We start from the raw sequence: 22,411 nt of genomic DNA, 5'->3' as shown, positions 1-22,411 counted from the left end.
CTAGTCAGGCCTGAACTCTAAGCAAAAGTCTTCCCACATTCATGGCAATAGTGCCGCCTCCTCCCAGAGGCATTTTCCTGCTTTCTTTGTAACCTGCCCTCCTGTGCACCAGCTTCTGCACATGTAGAAATCTGGGCAGTGTCTTCACTCAGGTGGCATGGCATCTGCCCAGCCTCCTGTTCTGGATGGTCCTCATCTGGAGGCAGGTCCCTGATCTTAGTCCATATCTCACCACCTGAAATAACAAATGACTAGCAACTGTCAATTATGTCCTGCCACGGGGGAAAGCTTTGTGATGAGTCCCAGGGAGGCAAGAATTATAGAGGTGTATACATGGCAAGGATGAGGAGTTAAGTACAAAAATAAGGATGAAAATAAGAGGGAGAACAGAATACTGGGGAGGAAGGAGACAAGGATGGGAATGGGTCCATCAGATGAACGATACAAACTGGCAAGGTTGTGAGGACTGTGCTAGGGATACGTGCAGTGGCTCTAAGTTCTAAGGACAGTAAGGCAGGCTCGTGCACCTAGGATTAAATACTAAAAGTGTTGCACAGAAGGCAACAGTAAGCAAGGCAAGTGAAAGAACTTCTGAAGCATTTAGTAAGAAAACAGGGGAAGTGGGGACTCAAAAATTGATCACCAAACAATAACAAGGGCAGCCATCTCTCCTATTATTCCAGGTAGTGGCAGGATCCCCAAACAAAACTGGCTTCAACCTTCAACACTAGGAGATCTGAGTTGGAGTGCCACCCCTGCAATCTTGTGCACCTCTGCACCACATGCTTATCTCTAAGGCCAGGCTCTGCAGTCAATCTCTGGGTCCCTTCTAGCTCTCACTCTATGGTCCTATGGCCCACTTCCTGAAGATACCCCCTCAGCTCTCCTCTACCATCAGGGCTAGCAACAGGAAGGGAAGGGGAAGAAATAAGCATTTACTGAGCATCTACTATGAGCTGGACCTGTACTAGAGGTTGTAAGTGCTTCATCCCACTTAACCTTACTACAGGGCAGAGGAGAAGGCAAGATCAGAAGGGTTAAGGAACTGGTCAGTAGCAGAGTTTAGAAATGATGATTCTGATCCAAACATAAGTGGGTTCGATGGCTTCTAACAGCCTGGTAGGTTCTAATTCACAAAGGCAGTCAAGAAACCTTATGAGAAATCAGTGCCCATCAGTCTTACCCAAGGAGGTCAGGCTGCCACAGTTCTCTTGCTTTTCAGCTCTGTAGAAGTTCACCTGAGCTGAATCCAGCTGTGTCCATTCAGGGGAAAGAGTCAGGGCCACATCTTCCATTTTCAGCGGCCCCTAAAACAATAGGGGCCAAAGATTCATGCTTGAGTAGAGCCTTCATCAGCTGGAACTGGCTGCTTTGTGAACCCCAGGATGGTGTCGACAGTGCCATCTTGCAGCAGAGCAATTCTTGCCCCTGGCTACCACCTGGGACCTAGAAGTTATTCATTTATTTTCATTTATTTATCAAACACTTCTATAGCACTTTCTATGTGCCTGGCACTGTTTCAAGAGCACTAAAACAATTAACTCATTTAATATAGACAACAACCACCTTAAGGTTGGGACTATTATTAACCCATTTCACTGATGGGGAAACTGAGGGACAGAGAGTTTAGGAAGTTTGCCTGAGGTCACCCAGCTAATAAGTGGCAATGCTTAGGATGGGAGCTCAGGGAGAGTGAGTCCAGAGCCCATGCTCTTAACCATTACTCTGTGCTCCCTCATTACATATGTGTGCTTTTATGAAAACTCTTTGAGAATTGGTGCTAAGTTCTTAGAATACTAATATCTTTTCTTACTGAAAACAATGAGGATAATATTTTCTAGCTTACAGGATTTGGGGGACCAGCAAATAAGATCACATTATGTGAAATTACCTAACACAGGACCCTGCACATGTGTCCCTGTTAAATGCAGGCTTCTGTCCAGACATTTATAGTTAAATTACAGTTTTCAAGTTTTACTTTCTCATGTGCAACTCAGAATTCCCCACATCCTCTGTAAGGATTGAAGAGCCTGAAGCTAAGAGACCTGAAATCACTTTTCAGTGTTACAGGGTGCAATAGATCCCAGTGAAGAACCTTGGCCTTTTGGTCACTGGTTAGAAGGCTCTGGCTACACATCCTCTGAAGGAACATTCACAAGGACACAAAATAATGCAAAGAGGAAACAATCTCATAATACAGGCAAGAAGATGCCAGTAAAATCAACCCATTTTCTGTGATCCATGGGCTCCTTTCCAAGTGGTCCATGAACCTGGATGGAGAAAACTATTTTAATTTTTACTAGCCTCCAGGAGAAGTTTAGCATTTCCTTCCACTATAAATGGGAGCAAAAACCACAATATGGAATAAGCATATCCCGGACTTTGTCAGCAATAGAAGCTGCAGATGTTTTCACATCACATTACATTACCACCAGGCAAATATTGTCAGAGTCATTCGTGCTTAGAGCAACTTTGAAATTGCCAGTTATTAGGCCTGTCCCTAGGTCTTATTATTTAGTGCACCAATAAAAAAGCATATATAACTTTATCACAAATTTGTTTAATGTGATTCCTGGTGATATCATTAGCCCCATTCTACAAAGCAGTAAAATGAGGCACAGAGAGGTTAAGATGTTGGCCAAAAGTCACACAGCAAATGGCAGGAATAAGGCAGGAGTTGAACGAGGCAGTCTGACTCCAAAATCCAGGCTCTTGTCCAGTACCACAGAGTAATTTAAAGACCCTTGTACTGACCTGGTCTCCAGGCGGAGCAAAAATGTAACGACTCCCATTTTCAAGGCTCGTCTGTGAAAGCAACCCAAGAATCCTGTCTTCAGATACCCTGAGGCACGGACCCAGGCTCCCAGAAACAGCCCTAGACAAGAGATACGGGAGTGGGACCTAGGTGGGGAGCCCTACACCACAGCAGAGCACCCTTCGGTCGATTCCACACAGCCTCTCCCAGGGTCTCTTCCAGGGACTGCAGGGGACTGGCGAGGGAGGGGCTTCTCTACACACACAGGTAACACAGAAGAACGGTGGGTGTGCCAGAGGAGAGCCTGGAAAGGAGACCTAAACCTGCACTGGGGTGTGTGTGCCCAGCGGGCATACCCCGCTCACCCCACACTCACCACGTGTCCAAACTAGCAAACCACCGCTACCAGGCCTCTGTAGCTACCTCCACCTCCCAGACAGACACTCAGTCTTTTACTAGCTCCCTGCCCCGTCAGCTCCCCTCCCCTCTGGCTACTGAAGAGGCTTTTAGTAAATGACTTTTTCAGTTGTAACAAAGGGAGGAAAGAAAGGTGCAGGTCTCTGTCTATAGTTTGCTACATTTGTGAATTGAAGTGTGAAATAAAATTCATACTTTATGGCAAGACAAGAAAAATTTTAACATAAAAAATTTTCTCTGCCCTTTGGCCTCCTCTCTCCCCTCCACTGTGCATTGTGTACCCGCATGATGCATCGACCAAAGCTGCTCAACCATACAGAGCAACGTTCTCCCAGCACCAAGACAACTCCTTAAAAGATAGCATTCCTTCTTAATCTTGTAAGGACTGCAATGACTCATGACCCACTACTGGCTAGATTGTATAAACTGTCAATAATATGTCATTTAATGTACAGCCCTCTGTCTCAAACACTTACACGACTGTTTTGACCTATAATGGGAGAACAGTTCTTGGAGCTTTCTGAGAGGCTGTTCCCAGGTTATAATTCTCAGTTTGGCTCGAATAAGATTTCCCATTTCTTTCTTAGATCATCTGATTAATTTTTCATCGATTGTATAGTCAGAAAGAAACTCTGGAAAAACACATAAGAAAATTAATAATAGTGGTTGCCTGTAAGAGGTGAATGGTGTCAACTACAAACTGGCACTAGCCATCTACCTCTACAAGGATTAAATTATGACCTTCAACACCCCCTGAAAGGAGTTCAGGGTAGAGATCAGGAATGAGGCACTCTGTACTCTGGGGAAAACTGGCGGAACAAGTCTTCAGACAGTGAAATATTTTCAGGAGAAGATTTTACGAGCCCAATTCTTGCATCTCCTCATATCTAGAAAAGCACTAAAATCCTTCATGGTGACGTCTGCTCCTCATGACTAGTAGCAACCTTCTGCAAAAAGTATGTGCTTGATTGCATGTACTCCCTCTTCACCAAAATCACATATATATTGACCTTCCCCCCTACCTCTTTGGAGCAGTTTCTTAGAGCTATCTGAAATGCTGTCTCCCGGCCATTTTGCCCCAAATAAAACTTAACTCATGACTCTCATGTTGTGCATTTTATTTTCCAGTCAACGATGGTTAGAAACTCAGTGAAAAGGAGGACAAGTGTGAGAAGAAGAGTGTTACTCTAAGTATTTTAAATATATTGTAAATTTTAAAGCTGATCGTATTACCTAATTAAAACATTAATTATAAATATTGTTGACTGAGAGAAAAACACATAATGTAAAAGGTGTGAGTTAAGTTTTATTTAGGGACCTGAGGACTAGGGCCTGGGGAACCAGCCTCTCAGTAGTAGGGAAGGTAGAGGAGGAGCCAGTATATATGATTTTTCCCCCCCTGGGAAATACAAGTAGTCAACATACATTTTGGTAAAAGATCACTGCTAATCACGAAGAATAAGTGTCTCAAGTTAATGATTTTAGTGCTTTTCTATGCACAGGAAGATGCAAGAATCTGGGGGATCATTGAAATTCTTCCTTAGATTTGCATCTTAACTATCTAGGGGCTCCTTTATCCAAAGCCCAGAATCTTCATTCCGTGGGCAACTGCAGTGGGTTGTGACTTAACCCTTTGTATAACTGGATGATGAGCAACACTCCTTGTTCTTTTTTACAGTGCATGACTTTTATAAGGAACATGCTGAATTGTTTAAGGAGCAAGTCCAAGATAATTGAACACTCAAATTATGATGATTAATAAAAGAGTTTAGCAAGCTTGTAGAATTTTTAAAAATTCATATTCATAATTGCATTTCCCATCACCAGCACAAGTTAAAAAATGTAATTTTTAAGACAGAAATTACAGGAGCAAAGAAATACAGTACTTGAATGGAAACATACATGTTTCCATGGAGATATATACCATGGAGATACCGTGTCTGTGTATGGGAGAACTCAAACTCATAAAGTTGTTTGCTGCCTCTTCCATGACGTATGTTCTATGAAGGGCTTTAACTTGTAGTACAATGATCTTCAGACTTTCTGCTCACTCTCAAAAGTCCATCCAGACGCCTCTTCCTCAGACCTCGTTTTTGATTTTTCAAACTTTTTCTTTCCAGGCCCCCACAAACTAGCCATGACATTCATCATTGCCCTGAATGTATGTGACCTTATTTGGAGATAGAGTCACTGTAGATGTAATTAGTTAAGATGAAGTCATACTGGGGTACGTTTGGCCCCTAATCCAGTATGAGTAAAAGAGGGAAATTTGGACACAGAGACAAGCACACAGGAAGAACACCAGGAGAAGATGAAGGCAGAGATCAAAAAGCCAAGGAATGCCAAAGATTGCCAGCAAACCACCACAAGCTAGGAGATATACTTGGAAGATTCTTCCCTCACCAGAAGAATCCAGAAGAAACCAACCCTGCTAGCACCTTGATCTGGGACCTCCACAACTGTAAGACAATATGTTTCTGTAGGTTAAGCTATCTAGTTTGTGGTACCATGCCTAGAAAACTAATATTCCTACTGTCAGCCCTGGTCTCCAGCAGACACTCACCATAGACCTCAGTGATGCTGGTACATCTTTCATCAGCATATTCTTATCAGTTTGGTTAATAGAGGATTCTTCATCAACCCCACAGAATGTAGTCAGCTTATGGGTTTTCTAGCTTTACGTGCTGTGTCCAGTCTGGCGTGCACACTTCTCTGAACTGTTTGATCCCTGCCTCCACCGTTTGCAGTAGCAGTTCTGCATTTCTACTTCACTTGCTGTGAACCTTTGCTCCTTTCCCCTAACATTCTATTGTGAACACCTTCAAACATTCAGAAAGTTTGAAAAATTTTACAGTGCATATGATATTTGTCCACAACTGAGATTCTACAATTATCATCTTACTATATTTGCTTTTCCACATCTCTATTCCCATATCTATTCATTTTTCTTAATATGTTTATATTTTCTTAATATATCAAAGTAAATTGCAAACATCAAGCAGTATACTTCCCCCTAAATATAATACTTCAGTGTGCATGTCATTAGCTAGATTTCAATATTTGTTTATAGCTCTTTTCTTCTGAGGTAAAATTATGTATAATAAAATATATTACTTTAATTGTACATTCTTTGAGTTTTCATAAATGCATGTCCCTGTGTAATCCAAACCTCTTTCGAGGTTAGAAATAAGTCATTTTATCTGCAGTTTGGAAAGACATTTTGATATGATTTAAGGAACAAATGATAAATTTTGAAATAAATATTATTTATTAAAGAACAGAGAAAATTCAAATTAAAAGGATGTAATGTGAGAAACAAAAGGAATAAAGATATTAAATGAAATAAACAGATTTTTGTTCTGATATAAAGAAGCAAGTTATAACAAAACAAATTTCAGATTACATGAAAACAGTAATTCAATAAGAGGAAAGCTAAATATTAAATAAAATAATAAATCAGCTCTTGAATTGTTCAATAATCTAGTTAATGAAGAACAGTGTATCGCTGAACACAGTGAAAAGAGATTTACATTTCTTGCACATTTGACATAAAATACTGACACTGACGATGTCTGCTACTGACAATGAGGACATCAAAACAATCTAGTTAATGTGTCATCGATATGAGATTCTCAGATTAGTCCTCAAAAAACTTAAAACATCCTAAAATCTTGTAGCTCAAAATTGGAAGAAATTTGGGCTTCCCTGGTGGTGCAGTGGTTGAGAATCTGCCTGCCAATGCAGGGCACACGGGTTCGAGCCCTGGTCGGGGAAGATCCCAGAATGCCACGGAGCAACTAGGTCCGTAAGCCACAACTACTGAGCCTGCGCGTCTGGAGCTTGTGCTCTGAAACACGAGAGGCCGCGACAGTGAGAGGCCCGCGTACCCCGATGAAGAGAGGCCCCCGCTTGCCACAACTAGAGAAAGCCCTCGCACAGAAACGAAGACCCAACACAGCCATAAATAAATAAATAAGCTTTCATTTAAAAAAAAAAGAAAGAAAGAAACTTGATAGAGGTTTACCCAAATAACAACTTAAAATGTTTTTTTTAATTAATTAAGTTTCGGCTGCGTTGGTTCTTCATTGCTGCATGCGGGCTTTTCTCTAGTTGTGGCGAGCGGGCGCTACTCTTCGTTGTGGTGTGCGGGCTTCTCATTGCGGTGGCTTCTCTTGTTGTGGAGCACAGGCTCTAGGCGCGTGGGCTTCAGTAGTTGTGGCTCGCGGGCTTAGTTGCTCTGCGGCATGTGGGATCTTCCCGGACCAGGGCTCGAACCCATGTTCCCTGTATTGGCAGGCGGATTCTCAACCACTGCGCCACCAGGGAAGCCCTAAAACGTTTTTGATGAGTTATGCTAGAGGATAGATTTTGCTACATTATCTTTTCATTCTTTTTAGAAAAATTTAAATTACAAAATTAACATTAAAAGACAGTCTAAGAATATAAAGACACCAATTTAGGAGAAAATTATTATAGAAGTGCATCAGGCAGTTAATTAATAAAAATATTTTATTATTTTTCTGACTTTCATGTTTGTGATGCTTTTAAGACTTTAAAATTTGTAATATGTGATTTTCCATTCCAAATCTCCATTTTCATACCTATGTTTCACCCAAATTATATATATTAGATCTCACACTGTCTATATTTCTCTTTTAAGCTTCTTGAGGGTCAAGATCTGTGTTCATTATTATTATATCCAGTCCTTAGAGGAAACCCTTGGCACAAAGAATACATTCAAAGAGAATTTGTTAAATGAATGGATAAAAAAATAAATTCAACTTCTTAACATATATTATCTATCCCCTTCTCTCCACTACTGTGGCTACTGCCTTGATTCAGGCCCTCACTATATCTACCCTGGATTCTTGCAGTTGTCTCCTAACTGGTCTACCTGCCTGTAATCTCAAATCCTTCCAGTCTACTCTCCATACTGCTGCCATGGTAACATTTCTAGGGACAAATCTGATCATATCAGCCCAAACTCTCTGGTTAGGGATCCAGGAACAGTAACTGCAGGTGCCCCCTGCTGTATATTCTCTTCTCCAGCCATCGTGATTTGCCCAGTTTTCTGGATGACCAAAGTATCTCACCCCATTTCTGATTTTATTCTTTTATTCCATCTCCGGAAATTCCTTTCTCTTGTTCTATTTCCCTGGTATTAAATACAAGGGCAAACTCCTACAATTTCCTGATCTGCTCCATTAGTTTTCCTCTTTGGCCTAATACATACATTTATCTTCTAAATACTTACACGGCATTTACTATGGTACAGGGACTATCCTAATCTATTTACAAACATTTACTTCATTTTTATTTCATTTCACATACAAATCAGCTGTATATAGTTACTTGTTTCTGTGCCCGTGTCTCCTTTTAGACTGCGATTCTAGAAAACAGAGGTTGAGAGTTAAAAATGAACAAAAACCCCCAACCACAACTACCATCTCTCCTTTGTGGTGTCAAAGGGACCAGAGTTAGGAGAGCGCCTCAGGAAGCAATGGGCGGTTAAGTACTAGACTAGAGGAACTATGAAGTCCCTTTCGGCCCTAACATTTTGCATTGCTATGACCATCTGATTCCCAGATGCCGGGAGCCACTCCGTACAGAAATCTCGCTGGGTTTCCCCGCCTCGGGCTGGATTTCTGGTTCCGAGCCTTGTAATGAGGCAGTCATAAAGTGCATCAACCTCCGGAGCTCCTAGAGAGAACAAGATCGCGGAAAGGGCAGCTCGGCTTCAGCAACGGGGCTCAGAACGATGACGCACTTCCGGTCTTTGTGGTTTGTGGGTTCTACGGGCGCTGCTGCCCTCGCCACGGATCCGAAGCTCCCGGGACCCCGAAGGTGAGTCCCAGGCCCCTCGTCCCGATCCTCCCGCCCCGGGAAGATTAAAGTCGGTGACTTGGGGTAGACCGGGAGGGGACGTCTGCGCGGGCGTGGCCTTGTCATCCTCTCGCCGTCGCCTCGACACAAGGCTGAAGCCCCAGTGGAGTAGAAGGAGGTCCCGCCCCTGCCCAGGCGGGGCTTTGTGGTCTTGAGCGGATGTGGGGAGGTGGAGGAGGAGCGTCCGACTGGGAGTCTCGCTCTCTGTCAAAAGCCCGACTCCGTATATACCCATCACTTTTATTTAACAAGTGTTAACATTATACAGTATTTATCGGATCTATTTTTTCTTTAAATGTTTCGAAATAAATTACAAGCATCATGACTTGTCACCCCTAAATAGTTTCGTATGTGCATCTCTGAAAATTAAGGACATTTTACATACATAAATCATAACCCCAATATCAACACACCCAACTAAACCTAAGCGCATTCCCTAGTATTACCTGACACCTACTTCATATTCAGATTTCCCCTCGTCCTACAAATGTTTTTTGCAGTTAGTTTGTACCAACTAGGATCCAATTAAAGACCATTCGAAGCATGTAGTTAAGTCTCTTAATTTAAAACAGTCCTATCCTTCCCCTACCTTCTTCCCATCCTATTGCCTGGTTGAAGGACTTGCCAGTCGTCCCGTAGAGTATCTTAATTTCCGGATTTGCCTATTTCCTTGTGGTATTTAAGTTGTTCCTCTTTTCCTTGCCTTTGTGATCAGTTTTCCTTTGGAATTTATTTTGCGACACAGGTGGTTTATGATTTTCATTATCTCTTCGTTGTGCTGATATGCTAATATGCTGAAGTTAATAAGAAAAACGCTCGGGAATTCCCTAGCAGTCCAGTGTTTAGGACTCCGCGCTTCCATCGCAGGGGTCGCGGGTTCGATCCCTGGTCAGGGAACTAAGATTCCGCAAACCGCGGGGCCCTGCCGGGGAAAGAAAGGAAAACGCTCTTTACGCCACGTCATGTTTTAATTTTTTTAGTTCAATTAGGGAGATGAGAACACATCAAATTCTGCAATTGTATCACTCTTTTATCATGTATTTGCTGCCTGACACATAATAGGCACTTAGTAAATATTTTTGAAGTGAATTCCTTTGCGGGTTACAGGTAATGCACTGAATTTAGGATGAGTTGTCCTACTTCCTCCAGGAGTGTACCTTATGCACATCTTCGAGATTATGGCTTTTATTTCATTCTATTATAATTTTATCTCCATGAGTTATAAACTCCTGTGTATACCCAGCCCTTAGCACAGCTCCATAAATATCTGTCCAAAGACTGAAGCACTTTTTTCAAACAAAAGTTAAGCTGTTTTGCCTTTCAGTTGTATTTTTCGAAGTTAAATTAATTTGATGAATACATTAACATTATACCTAAGTGGCAGTCTTTTGGATCCAGTTCAATAGCCTCCACCACCACGCTTTCAATTTTTGCCTTTTCTGCTTCCACTCTCTTGCCTCCACCTTCATTCCCTCAGCTCGCCTACCATACAGTAGCAGAGCTTCTTAAAACGTAAACCCAGTCTTGTCACTTACCTTCCTAAAAGCCTTCAGTGGCTTTTCAGTGTAATTAGAATTAAAAAATAAACTCCTGTGCCCTGCATGATCTGCCTTATCTTACCAGCCTAATTTTTTACTTTCTTTCTTTTTTTGCGGTATGCGGGCCTCTCACTGCTGTGGCCTCTCCTGTTGCGGAACACAGGCTCCGGACGCACAGGCTCAGCGGCCATGGCTCGCGGGCCCAGCCGCTCCGCGGCATGTGGGATCTTCCCGGACTGGGGCACGAACCCGTGTCCCCTACATCGGCAGGCGGACTCTCAACCACTGCGCCACCAGGGAAGCCCCCAGCCTAATTTTTGCCACTCTCCTCTCACATGACTGTAGGCACTCTGCCTCCTTTCATTGTTTTGACCACACCATGCCCCGCCTCAGGGCTTTTGAACGGGGCTCACTCCTTTTTGTTCTTAAGGGCTCATCTCTCACCATCCTATCTTAATAGGTCCTCCATTTATTTGATAACTCAGTGTCTTCCCCATTAGAATGAAAGCTCTAGCAACACAGAGACTGGTTCTCTTTGGAACACAGCCAGGAGGCAGGACAGCAGAGGAAATCAAATAGGAAATCTTTGGTTAATATAAATGGCACTGAATTTACTGACTGTGTTTTAAAAATACAAGAGTCTTAAACCATTTATAGAATTTAATTTCTTTCAGTTGTAGAACTGAAGTCCCTGGTAGAACCAAGGTCTCCCTTTCCTTGCTGGCTGCCACTGTGGGACTGGTCTCAGCTTCTTGAGGCTGCCTGCATTCCTTTACTGGTGGCTCCCTCCATCAGCAAGTCAGCAATTGTGTATCTAATCCTTCTTATGCTTCAAATCTCTGACTTCGTCTTCTGCTACCAGCCAGAGAAAACTCTGCTGTTAAAGGAGTTATGTAGTAGGTTAGGCCCACCTAGAGATCTCTTAAGGTCAACTGATTGATACCTTAATTACATCTTAATTACACCTTTTATCATGTAAACTAACAATCTTAAGTGACATGATGACAATCATAGAGGACGGAGATCATGTGGCGATCTTAGAATTCTGCCTACCACAGTTCCACTGTTTGTTTATCCTGCAGTTGATGGACATTTGGGTTTTTTCTAATTTGGAGCTATTTTGAATAAAGCTGCTCTGAACATTCCTGTAGTTTTAGCTTTTAGTGGACGAAAGCACTTGTTTCTTTGGGGTACATATCTGGGAGTGGAATTACTAGGTCATGGCGTACACATATGTTCAGCTTGTCAAAGAATGATGAGACCATCACTCAATATCTGAAATGAAAAGAGAGCTGGAGAGATCCTGACTAGGAACACCTCACTAGGTACAGAAGAGATTGCTGCTCTTACACAGGCATTTTGAGAAGCATGGAGTTCGGTGGGCTGACATCATCTCTGGGGGCTTGGTTTCATGGGACAAACTGTTGTTGATTAGTTGGCTCTCAGAGCTGTGTTTATTGGAACGAGTCATTACAGATTGGCTGATTTTCAGAAGCTATGGGTTGCCACTAATTGATGGACTTACAAAAACATGTTCTCTGAAGTGAATTGTTGATTGATTGAACAGACCAGTTCAGGGCTATTTTTTTAAATTAATTTTTATTGGAGTATAGTTGCTTTACAATGTTGTGTTAGTTTCTCCTGAGCAGCAAAATGAATCAGCTGTACGTATACATATATCCCCTCTTTTTTGGATTTCCTTCCCATTTAGGTCAGTTCTGGGCTACTTGATACCACAGCTGCAGAACTTTTTTTATTCTCAAGCTTTAAGAGATAGTTCTAAAGAATTTTCCAAAGTGGTTGTACCCATTAAACTATCATATTAATGTATGAGAGTTCCATTTGCTCCAATTCCTTGCTGATTTACCCTTAAATTATAAGATGTGTATTTACTTTTAGAATTTTTTAAAATGAGGTCTGTTCAGTATTTCTATTCTCCTGACAACAAGGGCCTTAATACACTCTTTCTACTGAACTGACCATCTACCACATCTTGTTATTATAAAGAATTTTAGTTTTATATTCTTCCCCTTTTGCGTAGTAAAACATTCTCATGTAAAAAAATGTAATAGGGGTTATCCATTGAAAAATTCCACATCATGCCTGCTCCCTCTGGGATGTTTCCCATCCCCAGAGACAGGTAATGTTGCTTGGGTATCCAATATATATATATTTTTTTCCCTTTTTTAAATACAACTGATAATATTTTTCACAGTGGTTCTTCACCATGCTTTTTTCACTAAATGTATCTTGCCAGTGCTTTCATATCTGTACATAAAGAGCTTCCTCATTTATAAAAACTGCATAGTAGTAGTCCAATATATGGATTACTCTAATTTATTTAACCAGTCCCATATTGGTGGACATTTAGGTTGTTTCCAACCTTTTGCCTCACAAACAGTGCTACAGTAAATAACCTTTTATGTACATCATTTTACATGTGAATGAATATATTACTTTACAGGAGGTTTTTTTTCCCACAATCATTTAAATTTATTGCCATATTTTGTCAGTTTTTGGACTTATGTTGTTTCCTCTGTTTCATACCTTCTCTCTGAGTTCACTTTTGTTTGCTGAACTACATCCTTCAGTTACTCTCTTAGGAAGGGTTCGTGGGTTGTAAATGGCTTCAGTTTGCTCTATTTATTTATATTTGGCTGGGAGTAAATTCTGTGTTCACAGTCATTTCCCCACTCTGATTGCCTTCTGGACTCCATTAATGAGCACTTTGCTGTGTTTCCTTTGTAGGTAATCTGTCTCTTTTCCTCTGGCAGGTTTTAAGATTGTCTCTTTATCCTCAATAGGCTGCAGTTTCACTATATTATGTCTAGGTGTGCACTCTTGATCTGAGAAGTCAGGCCTTCATTTCTGGAAAATTCTTAATTTATTTTCTCAACTATTATTTCTCAGTCATTCACTACATTCTCATCTTCTGAAGCTCCTGTATATTAATGTTGTATTTTCTTAACATTTAATATATATAGTATATATATATATTTATTATATATGTGTATATATATGAAAGAGCAGTTAAGAAGATATATATATATATATGAAATATTCTCTCTTTCTTCTTAACTGCTCTTTCGTATTTTTCATCTCTGCTGCATTCAGAGTAAAGCCTTCAGTATTGTCTTAAAAATCACTATTGTTCTTCAGCTGTGTCCGTTCTGTTGTTTATCCTCTAATGAATTTTAAATGTCAAAGTTTTTTCTTAAATCCTAAGATTTCTCATTCGTCCTTTTTTATATCTACCCAATGTTGCATTGTTTGCCTGTTTTGGTTTCATTATCTCATGTATTTCTCAAAATCACTTATTTAAAAAACTCCTTGGACTATAAAATGAATTTTATAGTCCAAGTGAATTTCTATTCTGATTTGTTGATTATTTTTCTTAGGGTTAGAGTTATTCATGCATTTTGGAATTTAGTTTGTAGGTTTATTTTGTGTGGGCAGCTTTCTGTTTTAGATTTCTCTCTCTTCTTCATTCAGCATTATATTTATTATATTTAAGACCCTTTCTGGGACTTACATCCAGTGTTTGAGTGTTGCTGCCCCAAGAAGTTCTTAGGGCGGGCAGACCTAGTATGGGGCCAGCAGCTTTAGGGCTTAGTTACTGCAGATGAGACTGGTCCTGTCCCTTGGCCCCTGGGTCCATGGTTTCTGATAAAGCCGTAGCCTGAGTCAGTAGCCTACAGTCTTTTTTTTTTTCCTATCCCCTTTCATGAGTGTGGAAGTCCACTGAAGCCTCTAGCATCAGAAAATATTTCTTCCAAGATTTTCAACTGTCTACTGAATTTGGCCTGTGAATTCAATGGTTTATTTTGTAGGGTCTATTTCCTCTATAAAAAGAGGATATTCAACTTATTAGTACTGCTTTGCTAATAATACCTGGTAGTTTTTTAATGTTTAGCAATTGCTATGGGCCAGGTACCATGCTAAGCTTTTTATATGCATTACCTTATATAATTATCACAGTTCTGTGAGAGGGGTGCTTTGGTCAGTCCCATTTTAGAGAGGCCACATGATTTGAACAGTAGTCTCTACCTTGCAGTGCTTCTCTAAAGATGATTTTAAAAAACTCAGTCCATTCAGTTTATCAGAGGTGTATCAAGTACAAGAGGTGTCTGGGATCTGTAGCAGGTTGGGACATGGGTGGGAGAGGAGACAGGAAACAAGAGAGGACTAGCTGGTAACATAGGGTAACACATACAGATCCTGGGAGCAGTGGTGGCATAGGGGAGAATACGAAGAGTGCATTTTCTCTGCCTTCTCCCTTCCCTGCCCTTGCCATGGCTTGATGAAAGGAAAAGGGACGTAGATAGGGAGAATTCACTTATTTATCCAGAAAACAGGGATAAAGACAGAGTTCATGGTGGCACAAGATCAGGAGGTAAATCCTAAGTCCACCAACTGTGGGGAGAGCAGCACAGCGAATGCAGAGGCTGCCCCACCTGGGGCTTTGGGTCTGTGAGGGGTTGCCTGTGGTACTCAAGAGAAAAACCTGATAACCATGGTTTCTCAGTAGCGTTCAGGTTCAGAGCCTATAGTCACAGAACAATTTTTGCCACATTTTTAATAATAGTGGAATCCAATGTAAATTCATAAGAATTCTCAGGCTTACAAATCTTCCTGGACTGAAGATTCAACAAACCTGATACCCAGATGTTGCAGTAAGGAGTAAAAAATTAGGGTTGATGCTGGACGTGGACAAAGAATAAGACCCACAATCTTTGTAACGCTCTCTATTCTTAACACTACAACGTAAGTTGATGTGAATATTGTACTAAAGTCTGTCTCTCCCACTGCAAATCCCATAAAGGCAAGGACCAGGTCTGTTCCCTTTCACTGCTTTGACCTAAGTGCCCACACTATGCCAGGCATTTAGTAGGCACATGATATTTGAATGAATGGGATAAATACATTTTCCCCCAATAAAGTATAACTGAGAAACTTTTCTCAGTTCTCTCAGACCTTAATGATTCTATTAAAACAGGACTAAAGGGCTTCCCTGGTGGCGCGGTGGTTGAGAGTCCGCCTGCCGATGCAGGAGACGTGGGTTCGTGCCCCGGTCCGGGAAGATCCCACATGCCGCGGAGCGGCTGGGCTCGTGAGCCATGGCCGCTGAGCCTGCGCGTCCGGAGCCTGTGCTCCGCAACAGGAGAGGCCACAACGGTGAGAGGCCCCTGTACTGCAAAAAAAAAACAAACAAAAAACAGGACTAAAGTCATATATAAAACTTAAATTCCACCGCTAAAGTAAACATTGTATCAGTGTAACCACCATTAAACCTGCCAACTTAAACTACCACAACCCTACAGCATATTCTTACCATTTCCCTCCTGAATCTTACTCAATATTCCTTTAAAATACAGCTCTAACTCTATGACAGTGGAATAAAAACCTTGATGACCCTCGGTTTTCCATATCGTAAAGTCTAAACATCTTAGCCTAGAGTTCAGGGTTGTTCTCTATTCCGATGAAATGCATCTTTCCAACCTTATCTCTTGTCATGCATTTTCTCCCCACACGCTATACTCTGTAGTTCAGCCACCAGGACCCCCTGCCTGTCCTTAGAGTCACTGTGGCGTGTAACCTTAAATACCTTTGATTCTGTTGTTTGCTTGGCCTGTCATGTTGAATCTCCTCCCATCACCCTTTCTCTGCCTGACAACTTTCTGTTCATTATTTTAGGCCTAATTCAAATGTACTTGCCCCTAAGCCACATTCTTTCACTGCTCCATACCCTGTCAGAATTATGTTTTTCCTGCTCATCACTCCCTAGATATTCTGTTGAAGCCTCTATATAGCACTCATCATTTGATATTATGGCTAGTTTTCTATGTCCTGTTCTTCCCCTAAAGCTACCATATATTGACTATGAGGCTTTTAAATCACTACAATTTATTTATTTGTTTATTTTCTTGGAATAAGTACTTTATTTGAAATGGCTCAACAATCAGAAAAAATACAGACAGTATTATTTTCCTTCCTGTCTTATTCTGAGTTACCTAGTTCCCTCCCCAGAGGCCACCCCTCTGTATTAGTTTTTCATTGGTGTAATAATGTGGTGTAACAATTACAAATCTTTGGCAGCATATAGCAATAAACATTTATTTAGCACATGAGTCTGGGGTTCAGCTGATAGGGGTAGGGCTTACTTGTATATCTGCAGTCAGCTGTGAATCCTCCAGGCAGCTCTGCAAATCTCAGCTAGGCTCACTTACATGTCTGGGGATTAGCTGGCAGTTAGCTGACCTAGGATGGTCTCATCTGCCCCTCTGGGGGTGATTTGGCTCTGTTCTGCATGTTTCTTATCATCTGAAAGCCAGCATATCCTCCTAGTAATTATAGCAGGCAAGGGCAAGCAAGCCCAATTACACAAGTACTTTTCAAGTCTAGCTTGTATCACACTTGCTAGTAACACACTGGCCAAGTCAAGTCACATGGCTGAGCCCAGAATCACAGTGGGAGGGCACAACAAAGTACATGTCTACAGGGAAGGGTGAAGAATTGGGGTCAGTAATGTATTCTGCCATATGCCTTTTCTTCTAATTTCTAAACGTACAGAAGTAAAATACTATATATACCTTTTATTAACATAAATGATAGCATAATATTTGTTGTTCTTATACTTTGTTTTTTTTCCCCATTACTTTTTAATTTCCATTAAGACATATTTTTCTCATCAGGTACATCCTCCTAAAGAAGGTTAAATCAGGGGATCTTAAATCAGTTACCCCTCTGCCTCAGGCTGGAGTGAGCCCTTCTAAGTTAATCCCAGAATGGCTTCAACAGGGGAACAGGATGGACTTAAGATTGTGAAGGTGGAGGAAGACCCTATCTGGGACCAAGGAACCTACCTTAAGAAGAACAGCTTTTCTGGCCAGGAGGCCTCCCGCCAACTTTTTAGGCACTTTTGTTACCAAGAGACTCCTGGTCCCCGAGAAGCACTGAGCCGGCTCCGGGAACTCTGTCATCAGTGGCTGAGGCCAGACACACATACCAAGGAGCAAATCCTTGAGCTCCTGGTGCTGGAGCAGTTCCTGACCATCCTGCCCGAGGAGCTCCAGGCCTGGGTGCAGAAGCACCATCCTGAGAGTGGGGAGGACGCGGTGGCTGCAGTTGAAGATCTGGAGCGAGAGCTAAGTGAGCCAGAGAACCAGGTGAGAGGAGGAAGATAGGCTCCTGGACACAGAATATTAAACGAAGGGTGAAGTTTGGTGACCCAGGTTGGTTGGCCATAGCCTCATGTATTAGTTCTCTGTTGCTGGGTAACAAGTTACCCGCCTCCCTAAGCTTTAATGGCTTCAAAAAACAAATATTATCTCCCAGTTTCTGAGTCAGGGTTTTGGGAACCACTTAGGAGGACCTCTCATGAGGTTGCTGTGAAGGTGTCAACCAAGACTATAGTCCTCTGAAGACCTGACTATGGCTGGTGGACCCACTTCCAAGATGGCTCACTCCCATGGTTGTTGGTAGGGGGCCTCGGTTCTTCACTGGCTGTTGGCGGGAGGTCTTTACCATATGGGTTTCTCCTTAGGGCTCATTGAGTGTCCTCACAACATATCAGTTGGCTTCCCCAAGAGACAGACAGAGAAATAGAGAAAGAGAGAATAAGGATGAAACCACATCCTTTTTACTACTTAGTCTCAGAAGTTATATACCGTCACTTCTGCCTTACATTCTATTCAGTAGAAATGAGTCATTTTAAGTACAGCTCTCACTCAAGGAGAGAGGAGTTAATGGAAGGAGCATCAAAGAACTTATAAACATATTTTAAACCACCATATCACATTGGGCCACTCTTGTTCTCCCCCTTCTGCTTTTGGGTGTGGATTTAAACTCTGGGTCTTCCACTGTGCCATTGCTCTACAAAATGTCTCATATGGTTCCATATGATCTCTTTCATTGAGTATTAGCCTGGATTCCTCTAATCCTCCTCTTATGAACCCAAATATACCTACCTGCCTTCAGGCCCCAGACTGTGAATATGGACATTCTGAAGTGCTCTCAGGGGATGCAGTGCATTTGAAGGCCAAGCAGGAATCAACAGCTCTCCAGGTTCAGTCCATGGTGACACAGCTCAAATGTGAATCTTTTGGGTCCCACAAATTTGGAGAACAAGGTAAGGACTTTCACAGGTCCATTCAGGGGATCTCTGGTGGTTCAGTATAGGGTAGTAAAGACTGTGGACTCTGGCACCAAATTGCCTGGGTTGGAATTTAAGCACTGCCACTTAGAAGCTGTGTGACATTGGGCAGGTCAAGTAACCTTCCTGTGCCTTCAGTTTATGCATTTGTAAAAACAGAGATAATCATAGTATGGAGTCAAAGAGTCATTTGAAGATTTAATAAATTAGTATACATAAAACACTTAGAACAGTTCCTGCTTCCTAGTAAGCATTCCACAGTGCCTGCTTGAGTACATCCTCTCTGGAAGCCTCGCCTTCTCTGGGTGACCCCCTCCAGCCATTTCAGCAGGTGCTGATGACCCCTTACTCTGTTGGTCTCAATATCTCCATTTAGGTCTTCTTTGGATTCCTAGAATATGTGTGCTTGATATGGATCTTCCTGTTCCCCATCCTGTGGTTATACTCTTTCATAAAAGAAAGAGATGACATTGTTTGATCTATTTATTATTCTAGATGGTGAAACTGTACTTGAAAACCAGGATTTGGCATCGAAACAAGAAGTCTTAAAAGAAATGGGACATTTTGAGAATAGCAGACTCCAAAGAGATGTTCCTTTAGATTCTAAGTACAGAGAAACTTGTAAACGTGAGAGCAAGGTAGAAAAGCAGAGGGGACATCCCACTGGAGAGAGACGTCACAGGTGCAATGAATGTGGGAAAAGCTTTACTCAGAGTTCAGTTCTCATTCAGCACCAGAGAATCCACACTGGGGAGAAGCCATATGAATGTGAAGAATGTGGAAAGACCTTCAGCCAGAGGTCAGGCCTGGTTGAACATCAGAGGAGCCACTCTGGAGAGAAACCCTATCAATGTAAGGATTGTGGGAAAGCCTTCAGTGCCAGCAATGGCCTCATTAGACACAGAAGGATCCACACAGGGGAAAAACCATATGAATGTGAAGAGTGTGGGAGAGCCTTCCGCCTGAGCTCATACCTTGTTCAGCATCAGAGGATACACACTGGAGAGAAGCGCTATCGCTGTAACGAGTGTGGTAAAGCCTTCAGCCAGAATGCGGGGCTTTTCCAGCACCTCCGAATCCACACTGGTGAGAAACCCTATCAATGCAGTCAGTGTAGTAAAAGCTTTAGTAGGCGAACACTCCTTATAAAGCATCAGAGAAGCCACACTGGAGAGAGACCGTATGAGTGTGATGAGTGTGGAAAAGCCTTCAGTCATCATTGCAACCTCATTAGGCATTTTAGAATCCATACTGTTGCCAAACTGGACTAATCCCATGGACCACCAGGGCCCCTAAATGAGGTGATCTTGGAAAGTAAGATTTTCAAGTGGCTAATTTTGCTCTTGTGAAATTTATTTTGCTTTGGAGTGTGTGGCTTTTCTGCAGACCAAGTGCTGCTGTCTCCTGGGTGGATGACTGTTGGCAGTTGCTTGGTAACCTCCTTCTTCCCTATCCGTTGGTTCATTTCTAACAATTTCTCTTAAAGGGACCAAATCTTACCTGGAGATAAATTGGTATGGATGGGCCGTTATTGAGTAATATTTAATATTGAATAACTCTAAATGACTAGCAATTGTGTATACTTTTTTTTTAAGATTGGGTACATTCAAAAGATATTCAGAGATGAGCCTTTTTTTTTGTAAAAGTGACATTTTAAACACAATTAAGATTTGGGGGAATAAGAGTCATTCCCATTCCCATAGGAAATCATTGCCACAGTCTCCCCAGGAATTTAATGGATGATTTCTTTGTTGCTTTCATCGGAATGGGTGGCAAACTCATTTATTAAGCAGCATTACCCATGGTGTGAAACCTATAGATTTGATGGTTTAGAAATCCATGTCCCATTTTGATATCTAACTCCAAATTCCCAGTGCAGGTCATTACCATATTAAGGTTTCCATTTTTGTTATAAACAATGAATAAGATGATACTTTAAAACCTTTGCAGTGTGCCGGTTTTATTCATAGCCTTTTCTGCCACTGCCTTTTGAAGGCTAGTCAGTAACTTGGAGGGGCATTGCGAGCAGAATCATTGAGACTCTATCAAGAAAAGGAGCCTCTGACCTCAGGCAGCTTGCTGCTTAACTGGGGAGTCCAGCTTTCTCAGGCCATTTACTGTCAGGGTTAAACACACAAATCTGGCACCACACTGTGTAGGTTCATAACCTGCCTTTCCATCTGTGAGCTGTGTGACTTTGGGCAGTTTAATTAAATGCCCCTATGCTACAGTCTCCCTGTCTGTAAGATAGGGGATAAGAGTACCTTTCTCATATGGAACATAAGAATAAATTAATACAAACTTGTAAAGCACTGAAAACATAACTCTCAATAAACGTGCACTATGATTTACATAAAGAAATAATACCATCTAATGAATGTAGGTGGAATTGTAAGTATCATGCTTGAACGAAATAGAATGTTAAACGCCTCTGCTGACAGGCTCATTATACTTTTCTCCACAGTCAAAATCTGAATCAGAATTTCAAAAGAAAGGAAATAAAAGTTCAACCTAAAAGTATACTGTACTAAATATGTCTTCAAAGTCTATTTTTAAAAAGTTAAAGAAGTCTATATATGTGTGTATATATGTATATGCATATGTATATATATTTGGTTTTCCTTATAGCTTAGGGACCATAACAACAACCAAAAAACTCTAAAATTCCTTGACCCTTTCATTTGTAAATAGAACAGTGGCTAAATGCAGACTACCTAGAATAGTGCTTATTGAATTTGTTTTGTTTTGTTTTTTTTTTTTGGCTGCACTGCGTGACATGTGCGATCTTAGTTCTCCAGCCAGGAATCAAACCCATGCACCCTTCAGTGGAAGTATGGAGTCTTAACCACTGGACCACCAGGGAAGGCCCTAGAATAGTGCTTACTGAATTTTAGAGTATCTACAAATCACCCGAGATCTTGTTAAAATACAGATTCTAATTCAGAAGGTAGCCCAGGAATCTGCATTTTCATTACGCTCCCAGTGATGCTGATGCTGTTGGTTCATGGAACACACTTTGAGTATCAAGGCCCCAGACAGTCCTGATGGTCCTTGTAATCAGTTAGAGGTGCCAGCAAATCCATTTCCTTCCCATCCTTCTTCCACCTGCAACTTCTGCCTCAGCATGTTGCCCCTATACCTGTGCTCCCCACTGCCTACCCCACCCTCAGAGAAGTGAGATGCCCCAGAAGTGCAATGGGCAGGTGGGCTGAGGTGGGTTTGGGAAACCAGGCAGTGTTCTCTGCTCTAGCATAGGCAGATTCAGCCAAATCTTTATCTGGGAAGTCTAAGCAGTTCCTGTAAACGTTTGCTTTCGGAAAAAGCCGCTGCTACAGACCTTCCGCTCTGCCTCCTCCCTCCCCTTCACGTGAGCTCCCAGGGTGAGGGGAAAGCAGCTGTTGCATGTTTAGAGCACAGTGCAGACCTGCAGTCCTCCCTGTGCTCCCTGAGCATCTCAGGACACAGGGACAAAGTCTCCGCCGCCGTGTCCTTATCTAGGCTGCTACTACAGACCACACTCACCTTCAACACTGAATTTCAGTTTGGTCTCTCTGAGACTCCAACCCCAGTGCTCAGACAGCCCCTTCCTCTCTCACCTACCCAGAGAGGCAAAGAAAAGCTCACAGAGGAGAAAGCAGTCACAAAAGAGGCCCAAGGAGTAAAGGA

The 22,411-nt window shown here is 41.9% G+C and overlaps 1 protein-coding gene across 1 annotated transcript in view; it reads left to right on the top strand.

The window, feature by feature from the left end:
* LOC309829117 (uncharacterized protein) overlaps positions 1 to 21,202 on the top strand; it is a gene marked incomplete at its 5' end in the record, with an annotated part of 49,105 nt that extends 27,903 nt beyond the window's left edge. Inside the window, 3 exons of the mRNA XM_082664811.1 lie at positions 17,378 to 17,759; positions 18,571 to 18,721; positions 19,241 to 21,202. Coding sequence (XP_082520937.1) covers positions 17,378 to 17,759; positions 18,571 to 18,721; positions 19,241 to 20,016 — 1,309 coding nt within the window. The 3' untranslated portion in view covers positions 20,017 to 21,202. The remainder of the gene's footprint in view (positions 1 to 17,377; positions 17,760 to 18,570; positions 18,722 to 19,240) is intronic.
* Between the last annotated feature and the right edge of the window lie 1,209 nt (positions 21,203 to 22,411).

The sequence above is a fragment of the Grampus griseus genome (assembly GCF_964374135.1).
Source record: "Grampus griseus genome assembly, chromosome: 10".
NCBI lineage: Eukaryota > Metazoa > Chordata > Mammalia > Artiodactyla > Delphinidae > Grampus > Grampus griseus.
The sequence above is the reverse complement of the archived record's forward strand: the minus strand, read 5'-3'. Positions and strand labels throughout refer to the sequence as shown.